This window comes from Vigna umbellata, chromosome 3 (assembly GCF_029865625.1).
Source record: "Vigna umbellata cultivar VRB3 chromosome 3, Vumbellata_1.0, whole genome shotgun sequence".
Taxonomy (NCBI): domain Eukaryota; kingdom Viridiplantae; phylum Streptophyta; class Magnoliopsida; order Fabales; family Fabaceae; genus Vigna; species Vigna umbellata.
The window spans coordinates 3,608,874-3,621,557 of record NC_142167.1 but is presented as its reverse complement, the minus strand read 5'-3'; the positions used below and the strand labels follow the sequence as shown (position 1 = coordinate 3,621,557).

At 37.3% G+C, this 12,684-nt stretch overlaps 1 protein-coding gene across 2 annotated transcripts; it reads left to right on the top strand.

Moving 5' to 3' along the window:
* The first annotated feature begins 2,536 nt into the window (after window positions 1-2,536).
* LOC124840436 (nuclear pore complex protein NUP98A) lies at window positions 2,537-12,670 on the top strand. 2 transcript variants are annotated; one of them, XM_088108985.1, is made up of 13 exons: window positions 2,537-2,672; window positions 2,779-2,950; window positions 3,208-3,507; window positions 3,749-4,390; window positions 4,513-4,740; window positions 4,838-5,427; window positions 5,733-5,820; window positions 5,913-5,973; window positions 10,573-10,711; window positions 10,850-10,966; window positions 11,074-11,248; window positions 11,559-11,618; window positions 11,729-12,670. In XM_088108985.1, exons 2-13 carry the CDS (start codon window positions 2,935-2,937, stop codon window positions 12,412-12,414), a joined length of 3,102 nt encoding a protein of 1,033 aa, XP_087965111.1. In that variant the 5' UTR covers window positions 2,537-2,672; window positions 2,779-2,934; the 3' UTR covers window positions 12,415-12,670. The 2 variants fall into 2 exon arrangements, with proteins under 2 accessions (XP_087965111.1, XP_087965110.1); XM_088108984.1 differs by having other exon boundaries at window positions 2,556-2,670; window positions 3,749-4,408.
* The last annotated feature ends 14 nt before the right edge of the window (window positions 12,671-12,684 follow it).

The following is a 12,684-nucleotide window of genomic DNA, read 5'->3' as shown; positions in this document are numbered from 1 at the left end:
ATCATCAAACAGACCACACCTGAGCATTCCCGGCGTCGAGGGCGTTTGTTTGAACTGATCAGTTTTCGATTTCGAGCTGGTAAGTTCATCTCTGCCTCAGCCGTGTGGTTTCCTGTACATGCAAACCTAGTTTATGGGTTGCATGAATCAATCATCTTGTTCTGAGAGTTTCTGGATTTTCTGTTTGGTTTAGTTTCGGAGGTTGTCGAGCATTGAGGGTAGAAGGATTTGTAAAGGTGAACCAGTAACCATATCTGTGAGCGTTCGGTCACGTTAAGAGGTAAGGAAAGCTTATATAATTTGATTTAGATTCTTGCTTTGTATGGATGCATGTTCGTTGATTTTTGAATGAATATGAAAAATGGTTGTTACTGCATTGTTGACTGTATGAGGAACTGGAATGATATTGTGTTTGATGATTTGGTTGATGATGAAATATGGTATGTCGTTTAAAAGTATTGATGATTAATGAAAGCCATGAAATGGGTAGGGATGTTGTCGAGAGTCAGTATTGATCATTCAATTATACAAGCGTTCGTTCTCAGTAGCGTTCGTTCTTAATAAGTGTTTGGTATTAGACCAGCGCTCGTTCGATATAGTGTTCGGTTTTCTTGTGGACTCGGTTGGAACTGGATTCTTTCATTTGGAGAGAGTTTTAGTTGAAGACTAGCGTCTTCGTTTCGTTTTGTAATATTTGTACTTAAGCGTTCAACCAAAGATATTCATTCCTTGGTATTTGATTATAAACTTCAGTATATCTATATGTATTTGTATATTTCGTTCGTTCTTGAACATTAGTTAAATGATATCTTATATTTATCAAGCCTTTATTCTATAAATTAAGTAGTGCTCGGTCTTACACCAAGCACTCATACTAGGTAAGTGCTCGGTCTTACACCAGGTGCTAGTTCTCATTTCCGTAATCTATCTTTATAATAAGAGCGTTCGTCCAAACTCAACAGTGTTCGCTCTCTACAGTGCCCAGTCTTAGTCTTCGACTTGCATTCGATTTCCTTGATGTTTAACTCATTAAGAAGCTAAGTATTTATTGGTGTTCGGTTTCTTCATATGATTCCGTCAAGTGCTATTATTTGATGTCCTACAATATATGTCTTAATTGGTTTTGGCCTAGAGTCTTAGTACTCGGCCTAGGCTTTACGGTGTTCAGTTTGAACTCTCAAGAGTCAGTTCATTAAATTGGCTCACTTGGTAAACAACATTCGATTATATTAATCTTTGAGAAGTATTATTATATTCGGTCCTTTTCACAACTAGTGAGTAACTCTCTCAATTTGATTATGTTTGAGTTGGAGACATCTCGGTCTCACTCCAAGTGTTCGGTCTTGTTCTGGATTAAAAATTAATGTTCGGTATTTGGCATCCTACGTGATCTTTATTCAAATTGGTTAAGTTGAAGTTTTAATGATGAAAGATGATGGAATATGATATGGATGAAATGACTTTGATTATGAAAGAGTATTCCGGGGAGGAATATCTCATGAATGGATATTGAAATTGTTAAAGTATGAATGTGGGCACGCTAAGCTGGTGGATCATCATGATATTCCGTGATTACTCGTTCTCACGTAGAGATGGGTAAGTCATGTGTGGGAATGGCAGAAGGTCCTAGTCCTTATGGTTTATTTGGACAGATAGGACTAACCTCGGGTGGCAGCTGTTGAGGGTATCCCAGTTACTACATCACCCGGGTGCATGAACGTCGTAGCTACACAGAATTTATATAGTCCGGACAATCATAATCTAGTATTAGGCTTTGCATGAAAGAGTTAATGATTTATCCGGTTTAATTGATTTTATGAAATATGCTGATACATGAATTAAATTACATAAGTTTACCCTATTTTCCTGTCTTGTCCGTTTTGTACGTTCGATCGTTTGTCCTGTTGCAATGATCATCCATGTGGATGTGAACAGAAGGAGAAGAGTTGCTGGAAGAAGAGCTGGAAGAAGAAAGTTTGGTCGAGGTAGAAGTTAAGACCGAACAGTAGAACCGTTCGATTAGTAGTTAGTTTATTTGTACGATACCGTTCGATTATCTTTTACCTTTTTCTTTTGTATGACCGTGCGGTATAGGTCTTTTGTAAACCGTTCGGTCTAGATTGCTTATTTGTACTGTTTTAACTTTCTCGTTATTCTGTAAGGCCGTCCGGCCATAAGCGCACGTCCTATCTTTTGGAAGACTGATCTGTAGTATTATTAACATGTGATTATTCTATTATATAGTTTTATACTGTATTTTTGGATGTTATACAAACCGTTATCTACTTCTTAAAAAAAAGAAAATTCGACTAAATACTCTTTCACTAAAAAAAAATGAACATTTATTAATCATTATATCATTACTATTATTATATAAAGAATGACTTCACTGGTGAATTAAAAAAAATGAAAATATCCCCCCAAATAGTTAGTAATCCAATCAAGCAATGTTTTTGTTTTCTATTCAGCGGAATTTTTAAGCTACGCGGCTTTCACAATTGGGCCTATTTAGATGCAGGCCCATCAATATTTTTCATCCACAAACATTTCGTTTCGTTTCTTCTCATCACCCGCTAACTTATCACAAAAAAACGAAAGAAAAACCCTTGCTTCTTCTCCGATCATCAGTCTCCTCCTCCTTCTTCTTCAATTTCCCGTCCAACAGAGAGGGTGTTCGTAACTTCGAATATTCCTATTTCTGCGAGAATTAGGGTTGTGTGCCCTAAGCAAAGAAGATTCTCGAACCTGACCATGTTTTTCTTCTTCTTTCTTTTGCAGAGCGACTCGCGAAATCACGTCATGTCGTGATTTTTCACGATTCCGCCAAACGAAGATCCTGCTCGCTCGTGATCTAACTCGTGGATAGGTAGCACGATCGCCAAGGCGTAACATTCTTCGATTCAGATCGCGGTTGTTACTACCTTGCTCCTAACGATGTTTGGTTCGAACCGTAAGTATTGCCTCCTCTGCGTAAATTCGTAATGTTTTTGCGTGCTTGGTGTTACGATAATGGTGTGTTTATGCGAGTGTTGGGGTTGCTTTGGAGAGTGGTTGTTTTATAGTTTATTGGTGTTGTTATTATTATTAGTGTTCTTTGCTGTATTTGTTGATTGGTTGTAAGTGTGCATGAAGGGTGGGGAATGGTATTTGTTTACTTATTGATTACTTTCGCAAACCGTTAATAATTTGGTGTTATTCTTTCGACAGCTTTTGGGCAGTCTTCGTCGAGCCCTTTCGGCTCTCAATCAGTTTTTGGACAGACCAATTCAAGTACCAATCCATTTGCCCCTAAGCCGTTTGGTAGTACGAGTCCATTTGGTTCGCAAACTGGAAGTTCCATGTTCGGAGGTACTTCCACTGGGGTATTTGGTGCGGCACAACAGTCTTCTCCCTTTGCTTCCAATACAGCTTTTGGGGCTTCATCGTCACCTGCTTTCGGTAGTTCCGTGCCCGCTTTCGGGTCTTCTTCAACTCCTGCTTTTGGTAGCTCATCATCGTCATTTGGTGGTATGAGTGCATGGAATTCTTTTTTCATTTTGTTTACGGGTTGTTTTTGTTGTGTGTTCATTAGACTGTCTTCATTTATTTCTTTCTGAAAGCTGAAAATTACATCAAATTTTTTCATCAGGTTGTTCATTGAATTCCTGAGTTCTTTAGAATCATTTAGCTTGCTGTCTTCATTTTTTTTAACAATGTTATTGGGACAATTTTGTGGTTCAATCTGAGAATTGATTCTCTTGGTTTATAGGATCATCCGTTTTTGGTCAGAAACCTGCTTTTGGAGGTTTTGGATCTACTCCTACTCAAACAAGTCCATTTGGTGCCACACAGCAATCACAACCGGCTTTTGGAAGCAGCATATTTGGTTCCTCAACACCTTTTGGAGGATCATCTCAGCCTGCATTTGGTGCTACAAGCACTCCTGCATTTGGTGCTACAAGCACACCTGCATTTGGTGCTTCAAGCACTCCAGCATTTGGTGCTTCAAGCACTCCTGCATTTGGTGCTTCAAGCACTCCAGCATTTGGTGCAACTAGCACCCCTGCTTTTGGTGCTACAAGCAGCCCTGCATTTGGTGCAACTAGCACCCCTGCATTTGGTTCCACCTCTAGCCCAACTTTTGGTAGCACAGGGAGTGCATTTGGGGTGTCAAGTGCTCCCGTATTTGGTAGTGGAGGAGCCTTTGGGGCTTCAAGTAACCCTATGTTTGGTTCATCAAGCACGTCTGCATTTGGTAGTTCAAGCACTCCATTTGGGGCCTCTAGTACTCCTGCTTTTGGGGCCTCTAGTACGCCTGCATTTAGTTTTGGATCCACTCAGGCTTTTGGTCAGTCTTCTTCAGCATTTGGTAGCAGCAGTCCATTTGGTAGTACAGCCTCACCCTTCGGAGGTCAGAGTTCAGCATTTGGTTAGTTCAAGAACCATTAGAATTTTACTGTTATATTTCTATTTTAAAGATATTAGGTCTAGTGCAAATATAGTTGAAAGTAATCTTCAAATATTTTCTTGCAGGATCTCAAACTCCATCATCGACCTTTGGAAATACTGGTATGGGACAGCCAGGTTTTGGAGGTCAGCAACGGGGTGGAAGTAGAGTAGCTAGTTACACAGCAACAACTGAAGCAGATAGTGGTACCTCTGGACAGACTGCAAAATTGGAATCCATATCTGCCATGCCTGTTTACAAAGACAAAAGTCACGAGGAACTAAGATGGGAGGACTATCAATTGGGAGACAAAGGTTTTTTGTTTTTTGTTTAACAATTATAAAAACTTTTATAATTCTTCTGTCTTTCATTGCAGATGATGGTTTTGACTTAATGTGTTATGTAATTTAGGTGGACCACTTCCCTCTGGTCAGTCTACTGGTTTGGCAGGCTTCAGTTCGTCTACAACTCAGACAAATGCCTTTTCTCCTTCCCCAGTGTTTGGTCAATCATCGGCAAATCCTTTTTCTTCCACAACACCTAATTCTAACCCGTTTGCGCCAAAGAGTTCCCCCTTTTCTTCTGGATTTGGAACTTCTGCCGCTCCTGCCTTCAGTTCATCAGCTTTTGGTTCTTCGACCTCAGCAGCAGCACCCTCTATTTTTGGCTCATCCCCATCTCCATTTGGAGCTAACTCTTCTTCAGCTCCCAGCTTTGGGCAATCTCCATCCCTGTTTAATACTGCTCCTGCTCAGACCTCTTCACCATTTGGCTCAAGTATTTTTGGCAATACACAGTCATCCCCATTATTTAGTTCTGCAGCCCCTCCAATTGCACAAACAAGTTCTGCTTTTGGACAGAATACCTCCCCCTTTGGGCAGGCTACACCTTTTAGTCAATCAAGCTTGTTTAATTCACCTTCTTCTGGTCTTGTTGGAAGTATTTTCTCGTCAAGTGCATCACTCACTTCTAATAATCTGACCGGTTTTGGTCAAACAGCGGTACGCGATTTCGTTTGCATTTGGTGATCAATAATGTTTTTATTTAAAATCATTGTTTATGAGCAAAGATAAATTGGAGTCATTTGAGCTTTATACTTTACAAACTTAATGAACATTATTCTAATCCAGTTATGTAAGTATTTTATTAGTATTTCTGTAAATATTGTATATAAATAACGAGTAGTAGTACAGAACAACAATGAAGCGATATCCATTGGGCAAGATTTCCGTATGTGAAATGCCAAATGCTCAAGTGTGTACTGCATTTTTCTAATACTTTTGTTGTTTGACTTTCATACCCGCAGCCATCCATTTCAACACCTTTTCAACCTGCACAACCTGCACAGTCGAGCGGTGCTTTTGGCTTTAGCAACTTTGGCCAGACACAACCTGGTCAGTTCATTATATTATCTTATGTTTATACTACTGTTTGTTGTTTCATGCAATGATTGAAGGATTAATGTTTTGAATGACTGTTTTATTAGTGGGTGCAAGCAGCTTCGGTGGCACTCCAGGCCTATTTGGTCAGAATAATTTTGGACTTGCGTAAGTTATAATTAGTTTAAGTCTTGCATTTAGTTCAAGTTGATTTTACCCTTTGGAGGTGACCAACGGGCTGTATCTTTTGAGTTTTGAAATATAAAGCATCCAGAAAATTAATATCACACAATCATTGATGTGTCATGGATTCATGGAATTATTGAATATACAAGATATATGACCTAACTATCCAGACATGAATTTAAGAAAAAAATACTTTGCATAAATCATTCTCCATTACATTTTATTTGTCCATTCAAGAATTTCTTGCACGTATTAAGAAAGCAATAAATTAGTTAGTGAATAGGAAATTCTTACTAAAATTCCGCTACATTCTTCTTTATTTCATTCTTTTGTGATTGTTGCACAATTAATTGACAATAATTACATCTTTCTATAAGCTCACCCAACGCTACATGTGTTATGAATACATAAAACACTAAAAACCTGTTTGGTGGTCAGGATATAATAAGATAACTATTTTATCCGGTTGTGATATAATAAGATTTTGTGATCAATTGTTTGGCGCATCAACAGAATTTCCTGATCTTATTCTCTATCTTATCCTATTAGTATAGAGCATTATTTATCTTGAGGGGGAAGTTGAGTTAGAAAGTAACAAGATAGGATATTTGCCCTTCCTCTTATTTTCACTCCACTCAACCTTTGTTACAACCACTATCATCATAATTATCTTTAGTGATAAAATAATTTTGATTAGTGTTAGTATTTGTTAAGGATAATATTGGAATAAGGCTGTAATTATGTTGAAAGAAGGAAATGACTGTCAGTAGTTTGAAAAATTATCAAAACCGTAAAGGACACAATGAAATGGAGGGAGTAGGATGATCAAAAGCAATTGCGAACTATTGCGCATACTGGTATGTTGCAGCACAACACCCTTCCAGTTTTGTAAGGGTTATCAATTGTTCGTGGTCATTTTGGCTGGAGAAACATTTAACAATTGCGTACAAGTGTGGCAATTTGTGGGCTTAATAGCTGCTCTCTGTTGTTTTCGCTTGCACCAGACAGCCTCTGCTACCTGTGCCTTCACTGGACAGACTGGTCAGCTTGTGCACTGTCAGTGGGCAACCTCTGTTCTGTAACTTCTTGTGTGAGAGGGTGAGGTTATGGCTGACGGGTGAAAGGACCTAGTTTTACTCTTTTTTTTGAGTGGGTGACAGCTAGTGATAGAATAAAGCTACTTTTTTCTTTGGTGAGAGGGGATGATGACTGAGAAGCGAAGTCTTAGGGTTTTTGGGTGAGAAGGTTGTTAGGCCTGGACCCCAAATCAAGCCACTTCCGCCCCAAACAGTTCTGCAACTGAGAAGGAGATTTTTACTGTTTTATCAATAGTGTTTTATACTATTATAATGTATAATATTATAGAAAATATAGAAATTTATTATATATTAGAGACAACTATATCACCTTAATTCTGATTCTACATAAATATACACAACCAAAAGCATATAAATTGAAAACTATAATAATTAAATAGAATAAATAGAATAAATAGAATTTTTAGCTAATTGATAATACTCTAATTGATAATCAATTGGCGAATAAGAAAAAGTTGGTTATTTTAGTTAATTGCAATAAATTTTTCTGTATTTTAAATTTGTCTGAATTTTGAAATGATTTTCCTATAATACCCTTAATAGTATTGGGACTGTGTATATTAATTTTTCCATTTAATTACTTTTCACCTAAATAATTAATTATAGAGAGAGAATAGTGACAACATATGAATAGACTATTATCTCTAAATCTGTGAGAGAAATCAAGTAATTAAGGGTATTCTGGTAAAAAGATAATTAATGCAATAGAAAGTGGAACAAAGTTTTTTGAAGAGAGACAATAAAACGTCAAAACAATGTCTTTTAATTAGGTAGGAGGGAGTAATAAGAAGTAAGAACATTAAATATTATAAATTATATATTTGAAAACAAAATAGTAGCAAATTCTTCCCTTAATCGTCAACTTATATTCCCTCCATCTTGGTCATGCTCCAAGAATTTGCATCTTTACTTGATTTTATATTAGAATGTCTTGTAAAGAACCATTAGTCATGTTCTTTATTATTATTAATGTTTATGTAGGGGATTTTTCTATTAGGTTCTTTTAGGAGCTTCCTAACCTTTGGTATTATGAACTATTGTCCCTTATAAATATAGGAGTATGTTGTATCAGAAAAGTAAGTAGTAAAAATAAAACAGTTTTAGCTTTTCTAAAAACTGAGTTGGTATCAGAGCCAGACTTCTGGGTTTTCACTTTCTGTCGTCGTTGTTGTCGTCTGCCGCGGTTGTTTCTACCATTGCTATCTGTCGTCGCTTTTTCTTCAGCAAATTCAAGGTTAAATGCGCCTTGAGAAGTGCGACTTGTCCCTAGTGGTCGCCATCTCATCTGCCACCACACACACCATCATGCGTCACCTTTCTCCGACCATCCTCGAGCAGGTTTTCCTCACACACCACCTTTGTGTGGGAATCTCATCACTCCAATGCCACTCGTCTTGCTGTAGTCTCCTGAGTGTGTTGGGGTCCTTGTTTTTCTATTTCGTTGGTCGTGGCTCATATCTAGGGATTTTACTCTCAAGCCAAGTTTTCCTTCGTCAATTTTTCTTTGGAATGACTTTTGGTTGGAACACCCTATTTATCTGCTACTCCTACCATTACTTTTGCAAAACTCAACTAGAAAAACTATTTATCTTGGTCTTCTTTTGTGGAGTTATGGTTTCTTTGTCAAGGATACCATAATCATCTTGAACAAGATGTTTCTACTGTACTTGATGAAGAAAAATCTTAGTGGTAGAAGCTGGATTTTCAATTATGCGGTCCTGATGACAATTTGTCAAGCAAGATGTCTTAGAAATTTTGAGACTTTACAAGACATGCTCCTCTTTTTGGAAAGGGCACACGATATCTTTGCTAATGATGTGCAACGTCTCTTCTAGGCAACTCAGAGTAACTTCTCTCAAACAAGCATTTCATGATATGGTTGCTCACAACATAGGAAAAATTTTAGGCGGTGACCAACTCCCATCAATGGACAACTTAGTTACTCTACTTCTTCGGGGACCTACATTAGTAAAAGACGAGAATTCAATTAATGGAATTGAAACATTAGCTATGGTAGCACCACAAGGAAGAGGAGGTAGGAGCAACTGAGGAGGACGTGGTGGTTGTAGTATGTGTCCTCAATACACATATTGTAAGAAAATAGGCCATACCTAAGAAAAATGTTATGCCTTACATGGCTTTCCAGACAAAGTTACTCATGCTTTTAAATATGATAATCTAGAATCCAGAGTTTCAAATGAAGAGTACCAAGAATTTTTAAGGTACCTAGAAAATCTTTTAATCTTGGCCAATCCTCCTCAATATCAAATGTGTCAATTGCCTCCAGTGGAAGGTAACATTCCTTCATCTTCTTCCACGTCCTTTCCAAAAATTCCTCATTTCATTACCGTTGCCAATGGATCCAAAGTGGCATCTCATTAAATTTGCAAAGTTTCCTTGTCTTCACTAAATTTATATTCTGTTTTGTATATTCCTCATTGTCCTTACAATTTAATCTCTTTGAGTCAATTGACTTGTTCCTTAAATTGTTTTGTAACCTTTACTACTAATTCCTTTGTTATATAGGAACATGGTATGGGTCGTTTGATTGGAGAAGGACATGAGTCACGAGGACTTTATTTCTTAAAACCTAGCTCCTTAGTTTCCTGTCTTGCAACTTCATCCCCATAACTTTTGCATGATCATTTGGGTCCAAGTTGAAGATGATGGTTCTGAGTCTCAAACACATTCAAGTCTTAGATTGTGAGTTTTGTAGTTAGGAAAACATGTTAGATCTTCTTACCCTAAAAAGTCTCAAACACATTCAAGTCTTAGATTGTGAGTTTTGTAGTTAGGAAAACATGTTAGATCTTCTTACCCTAAAAAGTCTGAGACGTGATGTAATTTTGCCTTTTCAAATATTTACTCTAATATTTGGGGATTCTTATGGTTTTAATTATTTTGTAACCTTCATTGAATAATTCTCTTGATGTAGGGTTGATTTAATGAAAGAGAGATTCGAACTTTTATCCATATTTATGTCCTTTTTTAAAGAAAGTAAGAACTAATTTGGGGGAGTGTTGAAATGTAATGTTGTTAATGTTTATGTAGGGGAACTTTTTATTAGGTTCTTTTAGGAGCTTCCTGACCTTTGGTATTCTGAACTATTGTCCCCTATAAATACAGTAGTATGTTGTATCAAAAAAGTAAGTAGTAAAAATAAAACAGTTTTAGCTTTTCGTAACTTTTTAAGTAGTCCTATTTTAGTCAAGTATTGGCTCTATATAAATCGGTCACTATAGGTTCAAGGACACAAATGGAAAGATAGAGTTGCCTGAAACTTTAATCCTCCTGAAATTGTGGGAGCAGTATTTCCCAAATATCAGTTATTAAAAAAAATGGAGGATACTCTTTGTATATGTATCTAGGATTATCGTATGTGTATTGTTATTGGAACCTATTTGTTTTAATATGAAAGGTCTTTTGAATGTTTGTGGATATTGTAGTTGCTGTTCTCATTATTTTTTGTTTTTATTTTTGGCAGGTCTTCTACCCAGAGTTCTGTGGTTGTACAAGCAGTTCCGAATACAAATCCATTTGGAACACTTCCTGCAATGCCTCAGATGTCAATTGGTCGAGTTGGAACCACTCCTTCAATTCAATATGGAATCTCTAGCATGCCTGTAATTGAACTTTCTTGGTTTAACTTTGGATTTTATGCTAATTTAAGGCTATAATTATTGAAGTTTTTGACCATCCAAACTGTTGTCAACAATTGAGTTTTAATGAAAGGTAACGAATTCAATGTCACCTCATTTCAGGCACTAGACAAGCCTGCTCCTGTTAGAATATCATCTTTATTAACATCTCGGCATCTCTCACAAAGACGAATAAGGCTTCCTGTCAGGAAATATCATTCTAAGAATGATGGTCCTCGGGTTAGTATTTTAGCTGTTTTTTTTTTCATTCAATCTAGGTTTCTAGTGAGATAGTCTTTAATGGAGAGTTGAATATATTATGTCTTAACTTCTCTACTCTCTTGCAGGTTCCATTCTTTAGTGATGATGAGGATACTACAACGACACCCAAGGCCGATGCTCTGTTCATTCCTAGGGAAAATCCAAGGGCGTTGATCATTAGTCCCATGGAGCAGTGGCCGGCAAAGGCTTCTGAGAAGGGGTTAACTTTTAAGGATAAATCCATACCCAGGAATGAGAACGGTAATATCCTTTTTATAGTTTGTATTTAGTGTTTTATCTTTCCCTAATTGAGTTGTAGGAGTAGTGAGTATTCGTTCAGTACGTTGATTATAATGTTTTCCAACCAAAGCTTTGTGTACCAGTCTTTACTATGATGGGATAGAGTATTCAATTTTGTTTTTGAAAACCCTCTGGATGAGTAATGTCTAAATACTACAACTTTAGTTAGAGTAATAAATTACTTTATAAGCATGCACAACATCGTTATATATATATATATATAAATGTACTGACAAAGTGCCCATATTTTTTTTTCGAATGCCATTTTCAGGGAATATCTCTAAAGAGGCAAGTGTAACACCTGATAGAACCAGCTCACAAGACAAAGATAGTACGTGCTCCTTATGAATTTCCAGTATTTAATGTATTTATAGAATATAGCTGTTGTCCCATTTTTCTGCTTTTTAATTTCTGTGCCATAATTTCTGTTAATGATTGCAGATATTGGTGTAGAAAATGGTGTTGTGAAGGAGCAAGGTCAGCATACAGCGACAAAGCCAACTTCCAACGGGAACAATGAAGATCATTCTTCACAAAAGGCAGACATGTACAAGACACTGAGTGGTCACAGAGCTGGCGAGGCTGCCATTGTGTATGAGCATGGGGCTGACGTTGAGGCACTAATGCCAAAACTGCGGCGATCTGATTACTATACACTGCCTAGGATACATGAACTGGCGGCCAAGGAAAGAGCCGAACCAGGATTCTGCAGTCATGTGAAGGATTTCGTGGTTGGAAGGCAAGGCTATGGCAGCATCAGATTCTTGGGTGAAACGGATGTACGAGGGCTTGATTTGGAGTCCCTGATTCAGTTTAACAATAGGGAGGTGATTGTATACATGGATGATTCAAAGAAACCTCCTGTTGGACAAGGTCTGAATAAGCCTGCTGAGGTCACACTACTCAATATCAAATGCTTCGACAAAAAAACTGGACATCAGTATACAGAAGGACCAAAGATTGAGAAATACAAGGAGATGCTCAAGAGAAAGGCTGAGGACCAAGGTGCTGAATTTGTATCATATGATCCCACTAAAGGAGAGTGGAAGATCAGGGTTAACCATTTCAGCGTCTACAAGCTGCTCGATGATGTAAACAGTTGGATAAATCATGAAGATGACAACTAATGGTTGGTTCAATACATTTGATAGTTTCAGAACCTTAGTTCTGCTTTGAAATGTATTTTTCTATTCCTGTAAATCGTCATTGTGTTGTGGTTAGATGGCTATAGCTTGGGGCATCGTTGTTCATTTGTTTCGTATCTTGTTTTGGGGATATTTTATACATCTTACGGTTGGTTGGGGATGTTCAAATGTGGGTTTTCCAGCATCATTTTTTTCGCACTTCAATTTTGATTCCCATACATGTTATGGTTATTTTCAACTTCTGTTTGTTTT

Coding starts and splice junctions, on each gene's coding strand:
- LOC124840436 (XM_088108984.1), top strand. Junction 5,428..5,732: donor CCGGTTTTGGTCAAACAGCG/GTACGCGATTTC, acceptor TCATACCCGCAG/CCATCCATTTCAACACCTTT. Junction 10,967..11,073: donor CTAAGAATGATGGTCCTCGG/GTTAGTATTTTA, acceptor ACTCTCTTGCAG/GTTCCATTCTTTAGTGATGA.